General features: G+C 33.7%; 2 protein-coding genes across 4 annotated transcripts; one reads left to right on the forward strand and one right to left on the reverse strand.

Moving 5' to 3' along the window:
- Nucleotides 1–12,547: 12,547 nt before the first annotated feature.
- LOC149379638 (retinoblastoma-related protein-like) lies at nt 12,548–16,573 on the reverse strand. Of its 3 annotated transcripts, none has more exons than XM_089603285.1 (12): nt 16,207–16,573; nt 16,018–16,122; nt 15,748–15,896; nt 14,777–15,651; nt 14,543–14,666; nt 14,326–14,398; nt 14,043–14,219; nt 13,809–13,925; nt 13,589–13,733; nt 13,363–13,475; nt 13,027–13,148; nt 12,548–12,941 (listed from the first exon to the last, which is right to left on the reverse strand). In XM_089603285.1, the coding sequence occupies exons 1-12, from the start codon at nt 16,303–16,305 to the stop codon at nt 12,803–12,805; spliced, it is 2,238 nt and encodes a 745-aa protein (XP_089459411.1). In that variant the 5' UTR covers nt 16,306–16,573; the 3' UTR covers nt 12,548–12,802. The 3 variants fall into 3 exon arrangements, with proteins under 3 accessions (XP_089459411.1, XP_089459410.1, XP_089459409.1); XM_089603284.1 differs by having other exon boundaries at nt 13,363–13,484; XM_089603283.1 differs by having other exon boundaries at nt 13,363–13,484; nt 13,589–13,736.
- Nucleotides 16,574–20,021: 3,448 nt separating this feature from the next.
- Nucleotides 20,022–24,613, forward strand: ATH9 (ABC2 homolog 9). Its single transcript, XM_089604439.1, has 12 exons — nt 20,022–20,222; nt 20,639–20,793; nt 20,999–21,124; nt 21,212–21,307; nt 21,427–21,527; nt 21,631–21,667; nt 21,858–22,076; nt 22,381–22,492; nt 22,887–22,978; nt 23,278–23,457; nt 23,618–23,731; nt 23,938–24,613. The coding sequence occupies exons 1-12, from the start codon at nt 20,039–20,041 to the stop codon at nt 24,139–24,141; spliced, it is 1,620 nt and encodes a 539-aa protein (XP_089460565.1). The 5' UTR covers nt 20,022–20,038; the 3' UTR covers nt 24,142–24,613.
- Nucleotides 24,614–27,294: the final 2,681 nt, after the last annotated feature.

Raw genomic sequence — 27,294 nt, forward strand, 5'->3', positions numbered from 1 at the left:
TGTAATTTGTGTATCTACTATCTACACAATGCTAACGGCAATACCTAGACGCCTTTATAACGGCGACAAGTTATATAATTTTTTTTCCTTAATTAATACGTATTGATTAAATTGTATTCCTAGATATTTTAATCAAATTAATTGATGTTGATTACGTTAACTTAAGCCAAGGTTGAATCGTGTGTGAGTTTGGCTGCTGAGGCGTGGCCGTGGGTAAACGCGCAAGAAAAATGTGGTACTTTGAATTGTGACATACACGTGATGTGAGTTACTTAGGGGGTTAAACCCATACGGTTATAGTTATAGAAATATAAAGGTTAGACTTTAGAGCATAGATTGAAGATCTTAAATATGATTTTTTTTTTTTTAGAACATTGCACGGGGCTTTCATTAGATATTGGGTAAAATACTCTCGATTACAGAAGAAAAATAACACGATTTATCAAGGACCTAAGTCGGAATGAATCTAATACTAAGTACATATAATCGCTCATATTGTGCACGTTTCCCACAAAAGGAAAAACGGATAGCACATTTACCTTCGAGCACTCATAAAACTCTTTCAAAATACCCATAATAGTTTATGGAAAAACCCACTCAACCGTGATCCGATAACCATGAAGAAGACAAATCTTCAACCTGTATAAATCAACATCTAACAGGATACCCAACATAGAGAGGGGGATGACGGCTATTCCATCTCCCATCAAATATAAAACTGGAAGCAAACAGCCACAATATAAAATATCTGACCAATTAGAAAGGGGAATAAAAGTCATACAACAATAAACACCCAAAAGAAGCAAGAAAAGAATCAACACCGAAGACATTACAAGAACAAGGGAACTGAGGAAGTCGGGCCACGTTGACGGTGTTCTTCCAAAGCACACAAGGACTTGAAGGACACAGCTTGTCAACTCGGAACGCCGAATCTGCACGAAGGCGATGGTGGAACTGAGGAGTGGTTGCTCTCCGTTGACGGTGAAGACGAAGATGGTCGTCGCCGCGCGTCCCCTACATCCTAGCACCCAAAGACGGCAGTGATGAACGAGGTCAGAGAAGAAGAAGCTCCAAAAAAAAGTGCCACAATAGATGACCAGTGATGTCGTCGAAATAGCCACGAAACTAGGCAGAGAGGAAAAGAAAACATATATAGATAAAAACTAAAAATAGAGAAGGAAAACAAAAAAAAATGAACCCCAAAAAATTACTCAGGAAATTAGGAGGGGGAGGGGGGCAGCAACAAATATTTTTTAGGGTTATAGAGTTTCAAAGCGTTGGGAGCGAGAGAGCATTTTTAGGGCGGTTAATTTTTTTTCTTAGCCAATTTTTAAATATGATTAAAGTATAGCGGGTTAACATGTCGTGAAATTTATTTTATGTACTCGTATGCGCACTCGTTTAAATATTAAGTGATATTATTTGTTTATTCGTTAAATTGTTTCAAACAGAAATAACCTAACCTCTTAAATCAGATTAATGCGTGAATAAACGGGTATCAAGTAATAATTTAGTCCCGAGTTTGCGTAGATACAAAGTTTATTAATAAAAAATGGTAGTCGGAATCAAGAATTATGCATAGTTTTTTTTTTCAAATTTAGGAAAGTGAGATAAAAACATTTATTCAATTTATAAAAACAATGAACATTAACTTAATTATGCATATTGTGATAAATTATACCGAAGTTCTCATTTACCTCGACATTTGTCAAGAAATTACTAACAAAGTCATACTTGTCCCTAAACTTGTTCAAGTTCATCTTACACGTGATTGACCTGAAATGCTTCTTTAACACCTAACAACTGAAACGTCAAAACCAAATACTCTTTTACATATATATATATATATATATATATATATATATATATATATATATAGGTCAGGTTAATATGTGTCGCAAGCTAAATGGAGAAGACCAACTCAGCATAAATGTTTCTTACATGAAACTCGGATGTTAGAATTGAGACTATAAAAATAGAAGAAGAATGTGGAGAAAAATGGTCATTTTTCATATACATGTGAATCCCCCAGTGTTTATTGTTTTCCACTTCAAGTATATTGTTTTATGATTGATTCGAATTTAAAAATAAAAAAAATTGTTTATTATTCCAATTTCATTTATTGATTTATGATTTTTTTTTATTTTCATATATTTCACGATCATATCGGGCTTATAGCACGAGTTTAAGGTTCATCTTAACAAACTGAATTTAAATTTTCATTTTTGAAAACTCGAAACTAATTGAGATGAATTCTAACATCAACATTTTAAAATTTTCACATTCTAGCTGCTTAACGCAATGATAATATAAACTGAACTTTCTATAGTGATGTTTAAAATGCTCTCAGATTCGATCATCACGAGTTTGTTTGTTTCCCTCTAGTTCTTAGCACATGATAATTTATTATCGAGTCAAATTCTTCTTGTAAAATCTTCATTTAAAACAAATAATTGACTATAATTTTTGCATTGAATAAAATATAGACAAATGTAATTCATGATCGTTACAATTACGGAATTTTAAATACTGACTACAACATAATATATATATTTTTATAACCGGAAGTTAGTTTGAACTTTAAACTTTAAACTTTAAACTTTAAATGCTATATATATATATATATATATAAGTTTAGTGGAGTATAAACTATAAAGTTTATAAACCAGATGACCAAATCAATCCAGCGGGTATGGTGGAACCGACCGGTTGAGAGCATGTGATCACATGCAACATTTTGTCATTCTGAACAATTTTTGTGTTTTTTATTTATTGAATTTCTTTCTTTTTCTTATTTTTTTTCCATTTCGTGATCAAAATCGTTTGTTTATGACAATTAAAACGAAATTAAAAGAGCATTGTAGCTAGAATCTTTGGTGGTTAAATACAAAGATATATTGATAGGGTGGAGATGCTGCTTTCCAGTTCAGTCTCCAATTTGTTAAGCCTTTATTTGGTAACAAAACTAGATAATTAAATAAATGAAATAATGTATAGATAAATAAAAATTTCTCTTGTTTGGGTTGGGTTTGTGATTCCACTAATGGAATCTTTCTCCACTACTATGCAACAAAACAAATATACAATTATATAACCATATACAATTTATATCTAAAAGAGATACCTATATACATTCCGTGGACATTTTGTTAATATATATATGTGGCATAATTTTGTTTACCGGCCGGTCAACTTTTGACGTACTCTTATGCAATTTGAACCATTTTCCGGCCAAATACCACACCTTGTCTCAATAATTGAGATTAACTTTCTAATTTTGTCTTCCAATTTTGAATTTTTTTATGTAGAAATGTTAGTAGAAAATTATTAAAGGAACACATTGACTTTTTGATGTACAAATGCCATCCTATACATATACATATATGTTAGTGTTATGTATACATGATTAAAAAAATGTATACATGTATATCTTATAACACCATGTCACAGGAAAAAGGTGTGGGGTTTTTGAAGCGTTCATAATCATGATGATATATTAAATTGCGTCATTGTTTTTCAAACTAACAATCAAAGAAGAGAACCTGATATTTATCTGAAAAGAAAAGAGATAACACCAAATCTCACTTACGTAATTCCATAATATAAAAACAAACCATCTCGTTTTGCTTGCTGGAGTGGCAATTGATCGATATTATTATTATTATTATTATTATTATTCATTGTTTATTAATAAGCTATTAGGGTGGTTTGTTAACTGTTTTCTAATATTATTGTTTTATTTGTCACTTTTTGTTTTTGAATACTTATTTATTTAGGTAGTTTGTGGTGAAAGAATTTTTTTTTCTTCATATTTTAGGCTTCTTTTTTTTAAGAAGAAAAAGAAAACATATTTTAGGCTTCAATGGGAAGGTATTTTAGCTTTATGGCTAAGGAGAAGTTAGTCAAATTGGAACAGAATTTGACCGGCTTGTAAGTTTGTATTATTATTATAAAGCCCGCCTTTAGCCGAGCAAATGGTAAGAGTCAAAATGTCACAATTTCTTATACTGTGGCAAAATTGAATATAATCAAGTCTATAACAATAATATAAATAAATAATCTAGAAGGCATCATAATGGGCCCGTAGAACTTCCAGTGGCCCAGTGGGCCCAACAGAACAATTTCCCTATCCTTTTGAATTATTTTCTTTTCCTTATTTATACTTTTAGGTTGGAAACTCTTTCCAGCGAAAATGTATTGGTTTGGTTTCTTTTGCTACACTGTATTATCTGTCCCAACTTTTTTTTTTTTCCTAATGAAATCATATGGAATCAACTTTGGAATTATGTGATTTGGAAACATATTTCCCAACTAATTTATGCGTAAAGTCCACAGAGAAACAAGTTATCATAAAATGAATTGGAAAATATCTTTTACGATCAAGTTTGTTCAGATAATTTATTTTAAACCACAGTGCTTCATGAAGTGTGATACAACGTCAAGAGAAGGTACATAATTTTGGGCTATTTCCTAAAATAAATCCAAAGCGAAAATTAGTCAGTTGGTCACGTAACCTGAAAAATATAGGTATGTGTTTCAATTTTAAAAACACAGACAGAAAATAAATAGATAAGTAGGAGCTTTTTTTCTAGGTATTTTGTCGATTTAGAATCCTTACACGTATGAGCGTGCATCAACATCAACTTTTTAATAAAAGTAATGACTCAAATAGTTATAAAATTTACTTAGAACTATATCTCACAAACAATGACCATGGAAGATTTTTATTTTTATTTTTATTTTATATTGTTTCATTGTATCATGCCATACGTGTGTCATCCACTTTTGTCTCTCCAAACTTTGCGTGGCTCTGAGAATTCGTTTTTATTTGTCCTTTTGTATTTGAGTTTTTTTTTTTAGGTATTTGTGTTTTTTTATATATGTAATAACTGTCTTTCACTTTTTTTATTTATTACATTGTGTGTAAAATTTAAGCTTGTTCATACATGTGGTTATATTTCTGGGTATATAATATATTAGTTTTGGTTGGTCGTCGCCCATAAATTATTGAGATTATTGTCAATTAGTCGATCGAGTTCTCAATAATTTATTATATGATTTTTTTTTTATGGATAAGTTTGATATGCTTAAGATCAAACATGTCTATCTACTAAAGCCTTCCAAACATGCATTAAAAGTGGTATCTTTAACATATAATTTTTGTAGTATTTAGAAAATATGACTGGAAATTAATAATTCATCATAAAGAAATGCTTGCACGAGAAGGATGTATCTTCGGCCGTGTGTTGTGACAACATCTTTTTTTTTTCTTTAATACAACGCTGACAAAATAAAAGAATTTTAGGGAAGAAAACGAGTTACTATGTAAATACACTTGACAATAACTTATTAAGGTCTTTATTTTTAAATGCAATCGCAACTGAAGTATAAGTTTGCACATTAAATACCGAAGTAAGATGTAGACTTTTCTAATAGTCAACCTATTAATTAAAGCAAATACTCCAATTCACATTTATTTTTTACAATTCATAATTTACTTTATAAATTTGTATTTCATGAAACTTGGCTCTTGAAATATATTATATATGACACATATTAATCCATTGTGAATTAAAATTTAAATAGGGTTAATTATTAAAGCTTGACTAGTTTTCAGGCTAAAGTGAAATAATTACTTAGTTTATAGTAGTGGAATTGCATTAAAAAATTGAGTAGTTAAAATTAATGTTATTTTGCCTACTAGCCTAATCGTCCATTCAAAACAATAAGCTATGACAGTTTTTTTTAAAAAAAGTTTATATAGCATAATTAATTTCTCGTCGATGTGGCAAAATAAACAACGTTGAAATAAAGAATGGTTTTCCCCTGAATAACTATCTTGTGTGACAGTGTGAGTGTGTATGTTTTTTATTTTATTTTTTATTTAGAAATAACTATATCTTTTGTCTTGTGGACCCTTTACTTGTTAGGAAAGGGAAAACTATATAAACTTCAATCCAATTTAGCCTACGTTACACACGCGTAGTACACGCGGAGAAGCAAGTTTTGGATACTGTACTTAATTTCATTTTTCATTATATATTTCTAATTGCTTATAATTATAATTGAGCACAAACTACAAAAAATAATTTATAATATTTAAAATAAAAGACTTTTTATATTTTGTAAGATGTGTCATTTGTTATAGAGTATTCCTTTACACAAACTCATCCTAATGTATGATGTTTTTAATTTACCATGCCCTTTTTTTATGTTACAAGGTAATTGTACTTTTTATACCTTGATTCCGCTTTAAAATAAATTTTCTAAAATTTTAGTTGAAATTGAAAGCGATATCAAACCTTCAAGATACATTAAAATTATACATAAATTTATCAAACCTTCAAGTTACTTTAAAAAATATATCTTATAATATTTAAAAACCCTCAAAATTAAGTTTCAATTTTATAAATAGAAACGAGATTGCTTTCTAGGCAGAATGAATTGATTAATCTTGGGCAGGCAACACAAGTCACACCCTCTGCGAATATTATGATGGATGTTGCATTGTTAAATAATGTACAATAATTTATAACTCATGCAACTTTGAATATAATGTTAGCATACTCTTGTTTCATTATATACGTATTACGTTGAAAACAGGCACGCCTCGTTGAATTTAGGGTAAGGAAATTCAAAGCTATCTAGATTTAGGGGTTGTTGAACTCATATAGTTACATTTAGTGGTGATATTTATGTCTTGTAAAAAAAATCTTAATTTGAGATTTCTAAGGTCGAATTTTATTTAATCACTAATATAATTGAAGTTTATCATCAAAATTTGCGTGAAAAATATACATAATTTATTTGTAATTCGTACGATGTAAAACTTGAAATTAACGAAGAAGAGTAAGAAAAATCATCTAATCACGTAAATGTAATGGTAGTTTAAAGAAACTACTAAAACATTAGGTGCCAAATAAATGGAAGAAAAGTTTGAAGTCATTTCTCTCAATAAACCAAGCCATATGCGCTTCAAATATATATACACACATATATAACTATATATATACACACATATATAACTATATATATATATATACACACATATATAACTATAATACATGCGCTCCATAGTTCATGGCTCAAATATTTATTCTTGCCAACTCACTCATGATAAGGAAGAACTAGTATAGCTTACAACTTTATCTACATGGAACATGCAAAAACTGGAAAAAGATACACATGCTATGATTTTGGGCCACTCTCATGGTACAAGAACAATGAGGCCCTACAAATCAAATTTGAATGCTATCTTACTCCAAATCAAATTTAGGCCCCAACCAGTGACAACTTGCAAAATAAAACTTTTTATTTATTATAGGAAAATTACAAAGAGTAATATTTTTAAAATGGTGGGTATTTTATTATAAGAATAGTGTTTTTTCAAACGGTAAACATACATTTTTTTTTTAAGTGAAACTACAAAATGTATTCAAAAGCTAAATAAAGATGTAAATAATAGGCAAAATAAAAAAAATGTCCATTAGGTATATAGTCATATTTACAGTTTCACATTGTTATATAGTTATTGTTTCGTAAATCTTAAGTAAATAGTCACGTCCATGTATTTATACGTGTAAATTGACGTAAATACTCCACCTTCTTATTTCAATGAAAGGGGTAATCAGGAATGTCACGTCATATTTATGGTTAGTTATCTAAAATTTACGAAACGTTCACTAGGCAATCTCAAACATTTTATTTGGTTAATTACTTAATTTTTTGAAAAAAATATAAATGTAAACATAAAAAATAATTACTATCCACAAATTAATACACTAGACACGTTATTTTCGCGATTCGTTTACTAAACACTATCACATGTTATTTTCATGAAAATAAAAAACAAAAACGTCCGTAGTTGATCTACCAATAAAATATGGTTTCAAAGTAAAAATATATATGGAGAACATCCTTCTAACAAACGGAAAATATAGCAACATATACTTAACACAACTGCGCATAAATAATGATTGTTTCAAAGAAAGTAAATGTATGTCGTATATAATTGTTAGCATTATAAATTTGACGATAAAGAAGTCGTCGGAGTACTCCTATGTGGCGATTAACTCATCTTCAATATGCGAATAGTTGATGGTCATAATCACTAAGCAAACGTTCGTAACGTTTTGCATTCGAGTGTAATCCGTAACAGCACGGTTACAACAGTTTTAGATTTAATTCCCAACATAATAAAAGAGGTATTTGTGGAATTAAAAATTTTAGAAGTGATTTTTGCAATAAAAAATAAGAATTACCACAAACAAGTCCAAATTCAACCCAACTTGGCTCTACAAGACCACGGGTGATGGAAATGATGAGCAATTTACCTCTTAGGATACAACGCCAAAGTGAGAAGAGCTTTGCACCAACAAAACTTCTCCGGTGAACCAAGACTATAACAGAACCAACCATTGATTGCAAAGGAAAAAAAAAGGCAATTTCAAAGAGGAAAGTTAAGAGATCAAAGCGATTTCAAATTTGAGGTGTGTTTTATCGAGAGCGAAAGGTCACCTTTTATAGGTCAAGGTCTCAGAGTAGTTACACATTTGAACCTTAAGAAACCGTTCAGACACGTTTTGCATTCAAGTGTAATCCGTAGCATTCATTTGCACGGTTACAACAATGTTTAATTTAACTTTCAACATAACAAAATAGTTATTTGTGGAATTAAAAATGTCAGAAGTGATTTTTGCAATAAAAAAAATATACGGATTACCACAAACAAGCCCAAGCCCGGCCCGTCTCGGCTCGACACGAACATGGGTGCTGAAAACGACGAGCAATTTACCTCCAATGATACAACAACGAAGTAAGAAGAGCTTTACACCAACATACCTTCTCCGGCGAACCAAGAGTATAACGGAACCAACCACTGACTACAAAGAAAAAAAAAAAACCAATTTCGGAGAGGAAAGTTAAGAGATCAAAGCAATTTCAAATATGAGGTGTGTTTTAATGAGAGCATAAGGTCACCTTTTATAGGCCAAGGTCTCAGAGTGGTTACATGTTTGAACCTTAAGAAATCGTTCAGCCATTATGGCCATAATACACATTAACGCTCTTAATTCGGCTCATAACCACCAAGCGAAACGTTTTGTCTTCATGTGTAATCCGTAGCATTCACGGTTACAACAGCTTTTAATTTATTTCCCAACATAATAAAAAAGTTATTTGTGAAATTAAAAATTTTAGAAGTGATTTTTGCAATAAAAAGATAAAGATTACCACAAACAAGCTCAAGCCCGCTCCGGCACGACCAGACGAACCGCAGCGCGCGTGGTGGACTTGGGCTTCCCTAAGTCATTGTCCCGTCTACAAAATTGAGAATAGTTATTTGTGGAATTAAAATTTTCGGAAGTGATTTTTCGCAATAAAAAGATAAGGATTACCACAAATAAGCTCAAGCTCAAACCCGGCCCGACACGATCGGACGGACGGCGGTGCGCTGGTGGATTTGGGTTTACCTAAGCCCTTGTCTCTCTACAAAATTAGGTCACCTTTAGAAACCCGAACCGTTTTGTACAAATTAGTTATAAAAGCTCACTCATTTGTTCATTCTCACTCCATCACTTCCCTCATTTGTTCATTCTCACTCCATCACTTCCCACATACAACAAGTGTGTTTACACAATTAATGTGTTTTTATAACATATTTTGAGTATCAATTTTTCATTCGTTATTGTTTTGATTTTGACAAACTTATAATCGATATTATACCTCTTTTCGCAAACAATAATAATACGCAAAAATTACTCAATTTCGATAAGTGGACCTCATTCTGATCTTTGATTAAAATCACCGACCCATAAAATAATAAATACTCTTTATTCCAAACACAGAATTCTAGTTCCCAATAAACGTCAATATTGAATTCTCGTTCCTCACGATAACAAATATTTATTTATTTATCATTTTCTTGTAAGAAGTAAAGAACCCACTAAAACGAAGAGAGAGGGGGAAAAAAAAGCATGACTTGGTTTAGTATGAAAGAATTGCAATCGTATTTCTTAGTATCTACTTAAATACTATCTAGTTTAATATATTTATATAATTATATTGTTATCATTATGGAAAGCCACCCAAAAAGATTTATATATAAAAGTTAAATGTGTTAGTGATTTACAAAGAAAAATGGCGGCAAAATGTGTTGGTGATTTACAAAGCAAAGTGGTGGCTATGTGGCAAGAGTTGGAATACGCTTACCTATGTATTATATATAATACAAATTGATATAGATATATCATGAAAATGGGTCTACTGCTTTTCTGGGTTTTCTAAAAATGCGATTATCAGCATTTTTCACCTTGCGATCAAGTGTTTTGAAGTTTGCATCATATTTGTGCTATCAAGTGTTTTAGTGATTGTACATGTACTATCAAGTGTTGCTCTTTTTCTTGAATTTTAATTTTTAGCTATCTGAACTGTTGTATGCAATGAAGATTTGATATTGAAATTCTGGGGGTTTTTTTTTTTTTTTTTTTTTTTCTTTCAACACATTGTTTTCTAGTTCAGAGAAATTGTACATAAACGGTCTGAAATTTCAGTGTTTACAATTTTAGAATCATTAATTAATTGGTATGATGTTTACACATGTGAGTGGGTGCAATTTTTACTTGCGATAAACTATCTGGTTAAAAAACACACATACTTGTGCTATTGTGGTTGAAATGGATGCAATTTTACTTGTGAATTGTGATATATATATGGTAATGGTATCTAGAGAAGCCTTCGTTTCAAAGTTATATGTTTTCTCGATCAACACACAACGAATTTCAGTTACCAAGTTCAAAATTTATCATTTTTTTCTTTGAAAGTTGAAATCTCATTAAATGCGAAACTAGATCTCGAGCTGTTACGATTTCTGGGAATTTAAGACAGATTAAAAACTGAAAAACAACTACTTAACTCAACACGTTCCTCGAACCACACTTTGTTTGGCAACATATTTGATACAATCGCTTAGCATCATATTGTATCCACACTTTGCTCCGTTTTTTCGATTTCGCTCACATGCCTACTGAAAGCATTGGAAGACTCGACAACTTCATGAATTGACAATTTCTGTTTTCCATGGAAGACATCATTCCTCACCTTCCAAATTATCTCCATCAGGCAAGCCCCAAAAGGCGACCTCAACGATACACCCCAATATTTTTATACTAATTTGAATATTAACGAAAATAAATGATATTGGACATTCGAGAGAGGTCAGTGCTCTCCAAATCGGAAATCCCTTTCCTTACAAAATACATTAAGGTTGTGTTTGGTAGTTAACTCAAAAAGTTTTTTGTTTTATGTTTTCTAATTTTTGTAGTTGTATTGAAAAACTGTTTTGTAGTTGTTTTCAAAAAGATGTTTGGTACAGTTTTCATTTTTGTTTTTGAGAAAGTGAAAAAACTGAAAAAAGTGTTTGGTATAGTTTTCATTTTTGTTTTTGAAAGAATGAAAAGAGAAGATGAGGAGAAAGATGAGAGAAGAGAAGAAATTTTTTTTCAAAAACACCTTTTATTTGTTTTCAGTTTTCTTTACTTTTTTCCAAAACAACTCCAAAATTTTTTGAAAATTTTTTCCAAAAACACCTAACCAAACATGTTTTCAATTTTGGTTTTCAATTTTTTCAACCCAAAAACTAGAAAACAGTTTTTGAGTGAAGAAACAAACATGGCCTAAGACTCTTTTCCTACCATTTCTCTACTGACCATTGATATTTATAAGCTAACAAACTTCTTACTAATTTAAATTAACCCCTAATTATCTATTTATTATTTTTATATCCCTAATATCCCAGGGAAAAATTGTATAAAATAGTAATTTGAAACTTATTGATTAGTAAAATAATCAAAGTTTCAACGTTTCAACAAAGTAACCAAATTTACGTTTTCAAAAAAATTTTGACAAGCAAAGATTAAAAATTTTGACGACTATTATAAGCAATTTATCATTTTCAAAAAAATTAATTTTGGGGTCAATTTTTTTTTTTTTTAAAACCAGATTGCTGCACATTTTGGCTATTTCACTCAATTAAGACAAATTTTGGCTGTTTTGCAAATTCATAATTTTAAATTGACTATTTAACTACATCACTCATATCCCATGTCACTTCTGATCCTGATAGCGGATTTCATCAATCTAACAACCACTCGAGCAGTTCTTCGAAGCTGAGAGTTGAACCAGCACTCCTTGGCGAAGGTGCACTCGCGAGCACACAGTCGACCGTCTCCATGGTGTTAGACCTGCACAGATGACATTCCATCAATGTCGATCCAAAGATCTTGCAGAATTTCACTTTCCATCGGAAGTGAATCTTTGCCTTCCACAACTACATGCTCTTGACTGTGAATCTTCCATTCTTCGTTCCTAACCATGGTGGTTCGTCTCGTCGGGCGGTCGCAGCGATCTCGTCAGATAAATCATCCTCGCCACGTCTTCTGTGAAGACACGAGATATCAGCTCCATATTCCCAATCTCTCGACTCTTGCAAGAACAGATTGCCAACTTTCCCACCCACGAATTCGTATCCAACAAATTATTGTTCTATGAATTAAGCTGTAACAACCTTTTATTTTCATTTTTAAAAGTTTCTCTTTTCTTAAAAATAAAAATAAAAATTGATAATATAGTTCCGCACTTTGCACAGTGAGGCGCTGTGGCGGCCTTTTCTACAAATAGCTCACCGCTCACCAGATAAACCCGCCGTGACATGAGCTTATGAAAAGAAAAAAAAAATTGTAGATAAGAGTAGAGACATGGGACGAGTATTTACAAGCCGCACGGTAAGCCTTAGTGAGCCGTTGGATCAAGAATCTTGCTGCTCCGTTTTCAGCAGCGGAACGGCGCTTCCGTTCTGAAGGTTCAGGCTGTTAGCCACTATGGCATCGCTTATAAACTCAACATTCGCAACGTCAAAGTTGAGACTGCCTCTGCGCTTCTGAGGACTGAAAATAGGAAATGTTGGGACTTGATGATGATGAATTTTTTTATATTTTATTTGGTAAATCGAAGGTGGGTATATAAACGAACTTGTGGTTGTTCAATCGGTTATTGATTGCAGAGAGATCTTTGGAAGGACTTTGATACGCATGAGTGCTTTCTCCGACGCAAGCGTAATAGCTTTTCGAGCTATGTGAGATCAGAGCATCCATCTGTATAACAAATAAAGAAATAAATATAAACATAATCCCACATTTTGAAACCTGGATTTTTTTTTTCCTTCCGAGACAATTTCTTTTGCTGATGCCAACTACTTTTAACTGTTAACAATTCCAAATGGCTATACGCAAAGTTGTTCCAACTTCCAACCACAATAAAGCAAAAAATAAATATAAAAAAAAACAAGAGAAGATATAACAAAAGTACCTTAGAAGACCTCAACGGAGAAACGTATACGTTCTGTGATGCAGAAACTTTCTTCGGAGACATATCAGGTAGACTTGGAAACGGAGATACCTCAGACGAGCCGGGACATTGAGCTGTTTCAACTTTCAATATGAAATAGAAATCAATTTTCTATAACCAAAATAAGACACCAAAGTTGTATAAAGACGAACATAGATGATAAAATACAAAAATAAAAATGACATACCATTATTGTTAGTATTAACCTCATGAGCCCTGTTCGTCATCATACTTGTTGCACCGGGTCCAAGCTCAGCCAACAGAGGTTTTACAGCAGGAATGAAAACCTTGTTGTAAAATGTGAAAATATGCACGCGATCTTCAGTTGCTCTCTGCTAATCATTCAAATGGTTAATGTGCAGAGAACCCAAAGATTGAGAAGTCAAGGACTAGATAGATAGATATACCCCACTTGGGCGCGTGGATGAACCAACAAAAACACGATGACAAACTTGGGATTTGCAGTGTGGTTGTTTCATGTAGTTGTCGATTATTTCACTAAACTTGAGGCTCAGCCGAGAAATCTGCAAGTTAGAATATCAGATTGGTAGCGTACACCCAATATATATATATATATATATATATATATATATATGGCAATGGGAACTTGTCAAAATCTGGAAGAACTGTGATTATCTAACCGTGGCAACTCCAAAGAGACTAGCAAGGATGATCTGATCGATATGGCGATTAAAAAAGAGAGCAGTTCTCTGACCAAGTATTAGTTGAAAAAGAAGGTAGACCTTTTCTCTTATCTGTTGAGAAAGTTGAAGTCTTTCAACCATACCATTGATTCTTAAAGCGGCCAACTTTATAATCTGGGAATAAAATACGAGTCAAAATCAGAAATTAACAGGAAATACCATGAGTATATTGGGACGGTTAAGTTAGTTACACATAGACCGTTTGTATCATAATAACTACCTTGATGAAGAATACTTTTATTCCAGTCTCGGCACATGTTTCTCCTCCGCCACCTGGGTTTGGCCGTGTTGGACTGTGCAACATGTATATCGAAAATCATCCACTCAGAAAGTTTTTCGGAAATGACAAAAAAAAAAACCAAATTCTGAAGAAACTTAGTACAAACAAAATAGTTTATGCAAAAAATTAGAAAACTTTCAGATCCGTTTATACATACGTTGCAAAAGCAGATTGCAGTGGAATAGGCTTTGGCTTCGGTGATGTAAAGGAGTTCCGTTCTACTAATACACTCCGATAGTCTGCGCGCATTCTCTTTGGAGATCTCATATTCCCATTTTCAGCTGGAATTTAAACATAAACAACTTTACGTGTCAGTACTCAGTAGTACCATTAAAAAGCTTTTTTTTTTTTTTTTTTTTTTTGTAATCACATCTGCTTTCTCTCTATCTACCTGGTGAAGTCTCGGAATCGCCAGAGAAGTTGATATCCAAAGCAATCGCATCCAAGGACGGCATTGGCTCAGCCAACAACCCTAAACGATCTATCTCCGCAGAGAGGGCGGGCCTGGCAACAGTCAGGGAATTGTACATCGAAGACCCTTTTTCCCACACGAGGCTCTCCAGAACCCGCTCTTCCAACGAGTTCAAGTGCCGCCTCAACTCTCTCGGGAGAGAGTCCTCGTGCCGGATGAAACTTTCTATCACCTTGCTGAGGTCAAAAGCCGTGATTCCGATCCTCTCTAGAACCTCGGGGAAACGCATCGCGAGAGTCTTGTGCGTCGCGAGAACCAACTCGGCGGAGCAGGCGATCGTGCATCTGTGGAACCGCTCGTTGGTCAACAGAGACGTCAAATTCGAGGCAGGCAAAATTTGAGCCTCTGCTCTGCACATTGCCTCCAGAACCCTGAAATATAATTTGAGCGCCTCTGATCTTCGTTGCTCTGCCCATGTTTTATCCATGAGCCCGGCTCTTCTAAGAAACCCCGTTTCGCGACGATCCCCAAGTGCGCTGCTCGGAAATATGGCTTCCAGTAATATATGTGCCCTCCGTGTCACGTCGCGGCTAACGTCTTTTTTATCACACGATGCGAAGAAACGTTCCAGATCCGGCGAGGGTCTCGACGGAAGTGGAGAAATGACTGTGCGAAGCCATTTTTCCGTTGTCAGAGCAGCGTTGTGTGGAGACTGAGGACGTGTGACTGTCTTCATAGGAGACAATGAATCGAGTTTCTTAAATCTATTTTCCCAATCTGGGCCATATATACTTCTCAAAACTGAACCAGCTCTAACCAGAAACTGAGGAAGCCCTTTGAAAAAGCCCAGGATCCTGAGAAAGAGAGAGGAATCCAAATTTAAAACTCGCAAGTCAAAACCTTAAATTAAACCAAAGCCAAAATCAGATTTCATAAACATTAAAGCTTACGTTAGATCGGAAGCTCTCAATATCTTGCTCAATGGAACCCCATCATCTTCAGAACCTCGCTCGATCTCTTCTTCCTCTTCGTCTTTCAAACCCAGCCTATGCGACGAGTACAAGACAAACGCAAACCAAAACCGCTCTGCTTCGTGGAGCTGGAAAAATCAACCAATATAGAAGGGGGAAAAAAAACTCACACTTGTCAAGATTATGAAAAAATTTTAAAAAAAATAAAAAATAAAAAAATGAAGCGATAAAACAAAAGAAAGCGATCACCGTTACGTTTCCGATTGCCAAACTGTAAGTCTGCAGAAGATGTTTGGTTTCATTGAAAAGCCTGAGAGCTCCGGAGAGAGAGTTCGAGTCCATACCAATTTTATTCTGTGATTATTCAGAAAAAAAAAAAAAAAAAACGACCATAGTCACACACGAACAAAACGAAACGAAGCTAACAAAAAATCAAACCTTGGCGAAATCGGAGAATCGAGCTTCGGCAGCTAGGTCCAAATTCCCGCCATTCTTTCCGTTTGACGGCGGAGGGCATTCCGGCGCGGAATCTGACATCTTTGCTATGCTGAGAGAGAGAGAGAGAGAGAGATTGAAAACCCTAAAATAAAAAATAAATAAAACAGCTTCTCCTAATACCCGTTACGAAGAAGTACGTTGATAATATTTTAGCTTTAAATGATATTATTGTCGGGATCGGGACCAGGGAAGTTAGACGGAAAGTTTTTCCGAGCAGAGAAAAAATGGCGGCAAAAGAAGAACTTTCCCTTTCCTTTTCTTTTTAGTTTTTATTTTTGGGATTAGCTCAAATGGCCCTCGAACAATTATATTTGAGCCGTTTTGGTCCTAAAACCTTTTTTTAAAGGTAAAATGGTTCTCAAACTTTATAATTTTTTTTCAAAATTTTAGTCATTTTGTCAACTAAATAGACGGAATTGTCATTTTGCACTTTTCTTATAAACTCCAAAATTTTTCATGAGTTTGTTTCTTTTTTGCTTTATGAGTTTTTCTATTTTTTGTCTTTTTCCCCCCAAAATTTGAGTACCTGGTTCCCGAAGAATTAGGGGAAATGGTGGCAAAAATACTTAATGTTTAGACAAAACACTACTTATATACTCATTCTTTTTTTTCTTGGGCAAAAATACTCAAAGTTTCAGATTTAGTTACACGTAAATACTTTGCCGTTAAAATTTTCCTTTGAACTTAACGGTCCAAGTAGTAACGGACCCATAATAACGTAACATGTGGTATTTTTGCCAAAGAAAAAAAACTTTGAGTATTTAAGTAGTATTTTGACCAAACATTGAGTATTATTACCACCATTTCCCCGAAGAATTATCATGTGAGAGTACAATAAACTAAAACTAGGAGATTAGGATGTGTTTGTGAATAATTGAAATCAATGATTGTTTTGGTGCAACTTTTTTTGCTAGGGTCCTCAAGGTTTTGATAATTATGTAATTATGTGGTTAGTAAATCCTAATTTATGGATTGGGATTTCTAAAAATTGCAGATTCAGACGCTTTCCCACCTGGGATATTGTATATTAGTACATACTCCCAGTAGCGATTTAAGTCTATCTCGCATATTATCTCGAAAATAGTATATCTCATGAAGTTTAAAGTGTGATTATTAGTTTGAAGCGTAGTTTTTTTTTTTTTTTTTTAGAAAAGTTTGAAGCGTAGTTATAGCACCCGTAATTACTATCGACCTCAATAAATTAGGTATGTAATTCTCAAATGTCTTGAGTTGATCTTTTTTCTTCAATTTTAAGACACCCAGCACGAATTCACTAATTATTGTCTCGATCCAGTCCATTTATTATTCGATACTGTTATTTTTGCATAATCCTCTTGGTAAGCAGTTTCAATCTCAACATAATTTATAGGTTTCTTCAAACTTTTTGAGTTTTAGTGAATTTTAAGTTTATATAGTCTAACTTGGTTGATATTGAGTTCAGTTGGTTGATTTGATTATTGGTTAATTTTGAGTTGATTTGGTTGTTTTTTACTTGATATTAATTTATGTTAAGGAGAATTTTAATCTAATCAAAATTATTTCATATTAACAAGTATATAAGGTAAATTTATTGACAAGTTTGAGTTAGAAATTAAATTAATCGCATTATTGTTAAATTAGGTTGGGACTGTCACGTCTTGCGCGAATCTAACTAGAGACTCAATGAGCATCTTAAATAAATAAATAAATATAATAAAAAAAAAACTAAAGGGCATTGGACTTTGTTGGCCTCTTAATTCTAGTTATGGGCCAATGTTTTAGATTGGTCCATAACAACCTAACATATCGTGTCTCTTGCAAGGATCGAAATACCGTTACCGTTATCGTTCCGAGCTTTCGAATTTACTGGTAACCCCCCGTACCGTAAATGAATACCGGGGGAAGCGATAAAAAAAAAGAAACCGGTACCGTTGAACTTACCGTTACCGTAGAGGAATACCGTCAAATACCGTATTTACCGAGGGGAATTCAGAAAAGAAATATACAAAAAAACATACAAAGTACGTAGGATAAAATTCATAAAATTAAAAATAGTGTAGAATGTTTCAACACAATACCAAATTACAAACACAACAAAAAGTAAGTTCAATAGTACAAACCAAAATGATAAAGTTCAACGCAATCCATCAAATACTATAGTTCAACAAATTCAACATAAAAAGGATATAAATGAAATGACTACTCATAGCGACCATATGCAACGGTCATACAATAATCATATCAAGTCATATAATGAGCACATGCACGAAAGTACATATCTAAGTGATAGTTGTACAACGGTCATGTGTGTAGCGACTCGAAATTTTAAGCTTAATGTTGTAAATTAAGTGACTCAAAAGGACGAGAAAATTATGTAAATTAATTTTCTAAGAATTATTTTCATCATTTTGGGTTTGGAATAATGAGTTTATCGAATTAATTTGAAATATATTAAGGTATAGAGAAATCTCGGAATAAAAAGGAAGGATTTATCGAGTTCGTCTCGAATAAGAAATTATTTTCCGATGAAATATTCCGGAATTTAATTTGAGAAAATAAATTCTCAAGGACGAGAATGAATTCCGAGAAACCTTAAATCAATTTAAATCAATCGATAACGAATGAGAAAATTATCGGTTCAAATCATTTAATTAAATGTTCGATCGGTTACGGTTTTAGTCACAAAATTTTGTGACAAGAACGTGGTTGTAATGTTTTTATGGGCTCAGGGTTAGTTTACAAGTGGTGGAGAATTGAAGGTTTTAAGAGCAAATATGGAATTCTCATTTCATATAAAAGAAGAACAGGAAAAAAAAAACAACAACTCCACATCACCGGCGGGATCTGGGAAGAAATGGTCTTCGTTGCGTCGGGAACTAGGCGGGTCGGCGGGATCCGGTCGGGAAGTGAGAAGTTTTGGTGTGGGTCGCGACGGTTTTTGGGCGAGCTCAACCCGTTCCTCACCGGTCGGGACCCGTTTTTTTCCTTTTTTTAATTGAACCGGACCGAGAAGTGAGAACCGGGTTCCTTCCCGGATCCCGGTCCGGTTCCCCCGGAAACTTCCGGTTTTGATGGTTCCGGTGCCGGGGACTTCAAAAAAGGGGGAACCGGACCGGTTCCCGTCCGGTTCCCCTGAAATTTAAATCCTTGGTCTCTTGTTTCCACGCCTCCAACGAGAGTTTATGATATTTCTAATCACCGCATACCTCGTCTCATACATCAAATGAGATCGCTTTCGTTTTAGATGGCATCTTTTCCACACGACTCATTTGTAGCACAAATCCTCACGCACGAATACTCACAAAGACACCACATGAATTCAAAGTTCAATCGACAAATAACATCCAACATAATTTGCGAAAACAAGTTCACTAATAATAATAATCGAACCATTCAAATTCGACGAAACGACTAAAATTATTAAAAAAAATCAAGTTAAACGTCGTCAAAATAGATTTGAAATTTCATACACTAAAATGACATAATTGTAATAGTTCAGGGGCAAAATTTAATTCTAATATTTATTTGTGTAATGTAAGAATAAAATGGTAAAATAAATTAATGAGTCGAAACTTGTAAAGCGTCGTGCTTTTGAGTTTTAACAAGATTCGTCATCCAAAATTTTTAGTTTCTAGTTTTTGCATGAAAAATCAAGATGAAGACAAAAAGTTACTTTTGTCGTTCCCTTATTTTTTTCAAAAGCCAAACGACGACGTATATAAAACAGTAAACCTTTCGTGTATTTATTATTTCTTCTCCAAAATTCGAGACTTCTCTATCGGCGTTCCCAACAATGGCGACCCGATCTCTGTGGCGCGCCCGGGCCAAATTCGCGGCGGCCACCACGGCGGCGCTTTCTGGTGTCGCCGCGGCGGCTATCGCTACCTCCGACGACCCGCCCAAAACTCTCAAGCTATGCACCGCCGTCCCTGTCCGCCTCTACCGCGACGCCGTCACTGCAGCCAGTATCGCCTTCGGTAACGCCACGTTCGAAGATCATCGTTCAATTTTTTTTAGTTATTTTTTAATCAACAATGCTCGCAACTTTGATGATCCTATCTGAATAGCTGGAAGATTTAGTTTGAGTCTTGCTTGATTAAGTGTTGATTGTAATTTACAAATGTTGGAATTGAATTAGTCATGATTTTTTTTTTTTGGTATAATTTTAAACGAAGAACGGAATTTATCATAGTAAATAGCTGGCGTGTATTTGATTGACCTTATTTATCTTTGAATCAACTGGTTGAATTGATGTTTCTTTTACTGTTCTGTATGCAAGTCTGAGTTCATTGGTTATACTATATTCTGATTAATATAATCCAGTACTTTTTTTTTTCCATGGAAATTTTGTTGTGCTGAGGATTCCGATACATTTTTATCGCGTTTTGGTTAGATTACGAATACTCCTTATGGGGATTAGCTGAAGGAAGTGATGATAAGATGAGAGTCAAGCACGAAGTTCACCTGAGATCTGCACGTAAACTTCAAGAATTATGTTTCAAGAATGGAGGCATATATATAAAGCTTGGTCAACACCTTGGGCAACTTGTATGCTTTGCTTTCCCTCTTGTGTTTTTTTGAAGAATGATTACAGTCGTTTTGTATATTAACCTCAAGTTTTTGTAGTATTATTGTATTCTGACCAAGTGCTAGAACAGATAAGTACTTTCATGCAAAGAACGTTATCCATAGAAAGGCGTCGCCGCGTCAGATAATTATAAAAAAATTCTTATATTTTTGTCTTAAAATCCAGGAGTATTTAGTACCTCAAGAGTATGTCCAGACGTTGAGGGAGTCTATGCTGAATAAATGCCCCGTTTCTTCGTATGAACGAGTGTGTGAAGTGTTTAAGAAAGAGCTAGGAGAGACTCCAGATAAAGTACGTGTTTGAAATTGTCTTATGGACCATCGGATGATTGTTTCGTCTCTTTTCTGATTAGCTTATATATAAGATTTATATACGCAGATATTCTCAGAATTTGATCCGGTTCCAATAGCGAGCGCTTCTCTTGCACAAGTTCATGTTGCGAGGATGTCCAACGGCGAGAAAGTTGCAGTGAAGGTTTTAATTTCAAACTTAACATCAAATATGGATCCTTAGTGCTTCCTAGGGGTAAATTTTATGATTGTTGTTTATTATGGAATCGAATTTCTATCTGCTAATAAATCTTAATCATTCAGGTTCAGCACACTCACATGACCGATACTGCAGCTGCGGATCATGCCACCGTGGAATTAATTGTGAATGGCCTTCACTGGTTGTTTCCTTCTTTTGATTACAGGTACACCTTCTCTAATCAACCATGCAAGGTCAATTTAGGTAAAATTAACAAGTTAGGCTTGCACATTCTCTTGTGGGTTTTAATTTTCTTGCTTTGTGTGCAGATGGTTGATTGATGAAATCAGTGAAAGTTTACCCAAGGCAAGTTTCCAAGTCTATTGAACGATTCTGGTTGCACTACTTTTCTATTATTATTATTTAAAGAAATAAAGTCTGAAACTTTCTAAATCTTTGCAAATTGCTATGCGGGTGTAATTTAAACATCGCATCGGTCTTTACACACACTCACACAAAGAGTTTAACTGAGTGATGAATTTTATGTAAACATCAGGAACTAGATTTTTGGGTTGAGGCCAAAAACAGCGAGAAGTGCCTGGACAATTTCCGGAAGCTATCTCCTCAGATAGCACCTTATATATATGCACCGAAAGTGTATTGGAGTCTCAGTACCAAAAAGTTACTAACCATGGAGTATATGGATGGGGCACAAATAAATGATGTGACAGCCATACGGAAACTAGGAGTTCAACCGCATGATGTTGCAAAATTGGTAAGCACTAAATTACTATATTTAGTATTTAGCTATTGATTGCAAACAGAAGCTACTATTCCATGTTCAGATCACGTACCTATGTATGAATTTAAGGTCTTTTGGACAAAGTAAATTACTTGTATCAAACCATTTACTAGGGTTATTAGACTTTTGCAATTGAGCCACTATTAAAATAATATATCATTCTCTTTCCCTTCAAGATTCTTTGTCATATGTTGCATGAACTTGGATGATTTTTGGAGCTTACAACTTGGTAAGGTTTGATCGTGTTTTTTATTTTTATTTTTTTCTTTTCTGGCAGGTCAGTCAAACTTTTGCTGAAATGATGTTTAAACATGGGTTTGTGCACTGTGATCCTCATGAAGCAAACTTGCTGATTCGCCCTTTGCCTAATGGTGGAAAGAGCTTTCTAGGTGCGCGACGTTACTGCTAACATATCAAAACTTGTTTTCGGTTTATTGAAAATGACCATCATTCATTCCTGTCTAGCTCCATCCAGAATTTCCCACCTAAATTTACATAAAGGACAACTGTTTATGTTTAAAACTTCAACTCGCAGAATTTCCTTATAGAAGCTGTCACAAATGTATGCACATTTTGTGATCATGGAAATTGGGATATAAAATGTAGGTTTAATGGGATATAAAATGTAGGTTTAACTGTTGATGAAAGCTAATTCTATCCTTTCCATATGATTATATGTATTATTTTTCAAGTTTGTTTAGGTATCGGGTTTTATAGTAGATTTGATTACAACGAGAATTCTTATCACGATTGTTGCCATCTGTTCTGTCTTCATGCCAACAGGCACAAGAAAACCACAATTGATACTCCTAGACCACGGTCTCTATAAGGAACTTGACTTCCAAACAAGAACTAATTATGCTGCACTGTGGAAGGTAAATCTCTCTCTCTCTCTCTCTAGTAATCCCTTTTCCATGTCTACACCATATTTTGCGTGAATTTGGATATCTGGGGAGTTCCGGGTAATTCGAGAAACCCGTGGCTCTCCTAATACAATCTTTATCTAAATGTTCAATTTCTTTCTCCAATAATTTCCCCCCAGTAAAGATTAAAACAACATCTAAGTGATCTATTAACCCACCAACTATCTTCTAATTATTACAGTTACCCCATCCCTAAAATCTTATCATTCACATTAGTAATCTTCTGCATGTTGTACGCGTGTTTATTACAGGCCTTGGTTTTTTCTGATGCTAAAGGCATAAAGGAAAGCAGTGTGAAACTGGGTGCCGGGGAGGATCTATATGTATTATTTGCCGGGATTCTTACTATGAGGCCATGGGATCGGGTTATTGACAATTCTGTTGATCACTTAGTCCTACAAGGCGGCGCTGGTGACCATTCTGAAATCCAGGTGAACTCACGTCTATTTACAACATTCACATAATATCAATGTGCTCGAATGATATTTTTAAATATTTGCTCCAAGTTGTATAGGTAGATGGGTTTTTATATATTTATTTATTTATATATTATGTACTTATTATTTTTGGAATGGTCTTCCATTGAAACAGATGTATGCCTCTCAGTACTTCCCTCAAATATCAGAGCTTTTATGTCGGCTTCCGCGTGTTATTCTTTTAATGTTGAAGACAAATGACTGTTTACGAGCGGTCAACAATAGCCTGGTAATTTACCTCTTTCCTCTTTATTGGCTTTTATGCGACTCAATATTTAATCACCCAAAAGATTGACTGATATGTCAAGATTTATATTTACCTTCTTCTCTAAGAAATATAAATGCCGTCACCCTGGTACCAATATCTCTATTATCTTTATTCAAATTTAACTTTATATTAAAAAAAAAAATGTGTATATATGGGTTTGGCAACAGTTGCAGGGTTCGTCTCTTGACACGTTCTTGATCATCGGAAAGATTTCTTCGGAAGCGGTGATCGAGGCTAAATTGGCGCAAAAGAAATCTCTATTTCTGTTGCTGAATGTGTGGTTAGACGAGATCTTATTGGAAGCTCGGCTTCTCGGAATGCAAGTCGCCCTTTGGATTTTGCAGCTCAAAAGAGCCTTATGTTTCTGCTAATACCAATTTCATTATTTTTCATAGCTATAAATATTTACTTTTACTATACCTAGATCATTCTTTACCCGTTTCTCACGATCTGCGAACAATGCTCGGGGTCTTGATCACGGAGTTTGATAGATATTATGATTTTTTTTAAGGTTTAAAAGTGAATTATATGGTCCATAGATTCTTGATGTATACGATACACGTTGAGCCCGTTTCGATTTGACGGGTAATAAGTGAGAAAACATTGATTAGCCGGAGGTTAGGCGTCTCTATCTAGAAATTTTTGCATGAATGTTTCAAAGACAGTAACGAATGTGATTATTCAACTGTTTATTTCCAATTGGAAATCAAAAAAATCGTGTGTTTACATTTTGTGGTGGTTCAGCATTAATTTTCACATGTTTTGACTTCCTGTATTACATTTTAAAGTTGTTTGCTTGTTCAAAAGAAAAATGAAAATGAAAGTGTCGGTTGTTGATTATAAGCTTACTAATTTTACCATGATAAATTCTTTTATATCGACATTTGAAGTGTATTTATTTATACATAATTTGTGCAGAATAATAAATTACTTGGAAAATAGATTGGAGGAAGTATTGGGATAAATTATAGAATATTTATTAGAGATATAAATACTATGTTTTATTTATTTATTTAAAAAATCTATGCAAATATATATATATGACAAGTTGACAACCACATTCAGTGGTGGTTGGTTTTATTAATAATAATTCGAATACACAAGTTTCTGTGCTCTTTTATTTCATTCTTTAATCGGCCATGCTATTCCAACATAAATATACGTGATTTTCTGTAGAATATGTACACAGTATAGAGCCATGAGAAATTAATTGATATCTTTTTTCTTCTTTAGGCTGATTGAAAAGGACTGTTATCATCTTGGTACAGCCATGGACGTACTATCCATGGAAATGCATTCAAAACAGTTTAATAAAAGAGAGAGAGAGAGAGAGAGAGAGAGAGAGAGAGAGAGAGAGAGAGAGAGAGAGAGAAGACAAGCCAATTGAGAAACAACCAATGTTTTTTTTTTCTTCTCCTAATTTAATGAGAGGCTTCCAAATTGAGAACTTCCTTAACAAAAAGGTTTTGCTGTTATAACTTGCATCAAAATGAAGGAACTGTTTTTCAAAGGGGGTTTTATAATCAGGGCATTTACTAGTATAAGGTACGCTTAGAAACTTATTATTTTAGGGTCTTTTAGCTATATATCTATTTGACTTATAGCGTTTTATATAATAGTCAATTTTTTATAAATTTTCTGTAAATAATCATCTCAACTTATTTACGGTACTCAAAAAAATAAAATAAAAACCCAAAATATGCGGTAATGTTTTTGGGTATTTTTGTCTTTTTGAATGCCATAAATAAGTTGAGGTGACTATTTACAAAAAAATTACAAAATGTTGACTATCTAGCAATTCTTAAATTTTCGGTGGCTTATTTAACTAATTTTTTTGATTATTTTATTGTTGGGACATGAGAGCAGTAAGTAAAAATAAAGCTTTAAATGGGTTGTAAACTTTCGTCAGACTCGCATTGATATCCTCATTTAATGTGAATTTGGTGTTAGTTGGCCAATTCATTTTGTTTGGTGTGGTGGGTTATTTACATTCTAAAATTGATAATAATAATTTTTTCAAAAAAAAAAAAATTGATAATAATAATAATAAATAACTTATACGGCACACTATACACAATATGCATCAATACATATATACAGTGCTTCCTATTGGGGGATCAGTTTTTTAATATATGAAAAAAAAGGAAAAAATAAACGTACTTTTATTCTGACTTTTAATACATAGGATATGTTATTGCATATGTGGCAATACCATTGCCGTATGAAAATATTAATTTAATGGATAAAAGGACAATAAATATTTAATTGGTGTACTAAGGTAGTGAATGGCTCACGATATAAATACGTGTTCTATTTAAATAAACAAAAATAAATAATACATGTAATCATGAAACGATTTTGAATTGACTGAACAACGTAAACAGTAATTTGCGTATTTCAGTAGACACTGAGCTGAATCCTATTATAGAAAAAGGAACATAGTTGCAAACTTACAATAGTTTTTGTTATTATGAGAAATTTAAAAAAAAAAAGATAAATATTGGCATTAATTGCAATCAGTGATGAAATTCCAATGTTTTTTTCCCCCAACCATCACACTCATCTTGGCTATCAGACGTTAGCGGTCCGACTCGGAGTGTAACGAAAATTTCCGTTTGTTTAACGACGGAATTAACGTATTATCGGTAATGGTATTTTCGATAACAAAATAAAAGCTTAATGAAAAAAAAAACTAGAACAGGAAAAAAAAATGAAGCTCTTATAGTGCATTAATTAATGACAAACACAATCTAGGACGCTATATTTTATATCCAACGACCCAGATTTAATTAAAAAAAAATGAATCTGCAAACATTAGCGGAAACTTCTTCTTCCATTGGCACTTGCTTCTTCTTCCGTCACTCTATGGAAAAAAAAAAATCAGATACTGCTTGTCATTGGAACGGTACTTCCGGTGGCTTTAACTTAAGCATTGGAACCGGAATTTCTTGTAAGTTCCGGTTTTGATGGCTAGGTTTACATCAAACAATTAGCCTAATAGCTTTAAGTGAATTAACAAAATAGCTTATTAAAACTAATAATATAAAAAGTTTAACATTTCAAAACTTATTTAAAAAATAATTAGCGGTCAAATATCTTGTTAGAATTTTCGATACGATGTTTTGTCAAGAATGGTGAGTGTAAATCATATAGTAATAATTTTCCAAAGCTTTAAAAGAGAGCTACAATTTTCAAAAGATTTAGCTACAATTTTCAAAAATATATCTACGGTGAGCTTCTCCTTCAACATCAATGGTGAGACTCGAGGTCGGGGTTGTTCCTGAGAGAAGGCTTCGACAAGGGGATCCACTCTCTCCGTTCCTCTTCATTTTTTGCTCTGAGGGGCTCTCGTGTCTCCTACGGGCACGAGAAAACCAAGGACTTATTCGTGGAGTGAAATTCGGTCGAGACAACCTTGTCGTTTCTCACCTATTCTTTGCAGATGATAGCATAATGTTCTTCAGAGCCATTCCCGAAGAATGTCAGGAAGTCGCACGCTTCCTTGACTCCTACTCGGCGGCATC

This window comes from Urtica dioica, chromosome 12, assembly GCF_054948205.1.
Source record: "Urtica dioica subsp. dioica isolate 48M chromosome 12, U.dioica_male_clone48M_v1_H2, whole genome shotgun sequence".
Lineage (NCBI taxonomy): Eukaryota > Viridiplantae > Streptophyta > Magnoliopsida > Rosales > Urticaceae > Urtica > Urtica dioica.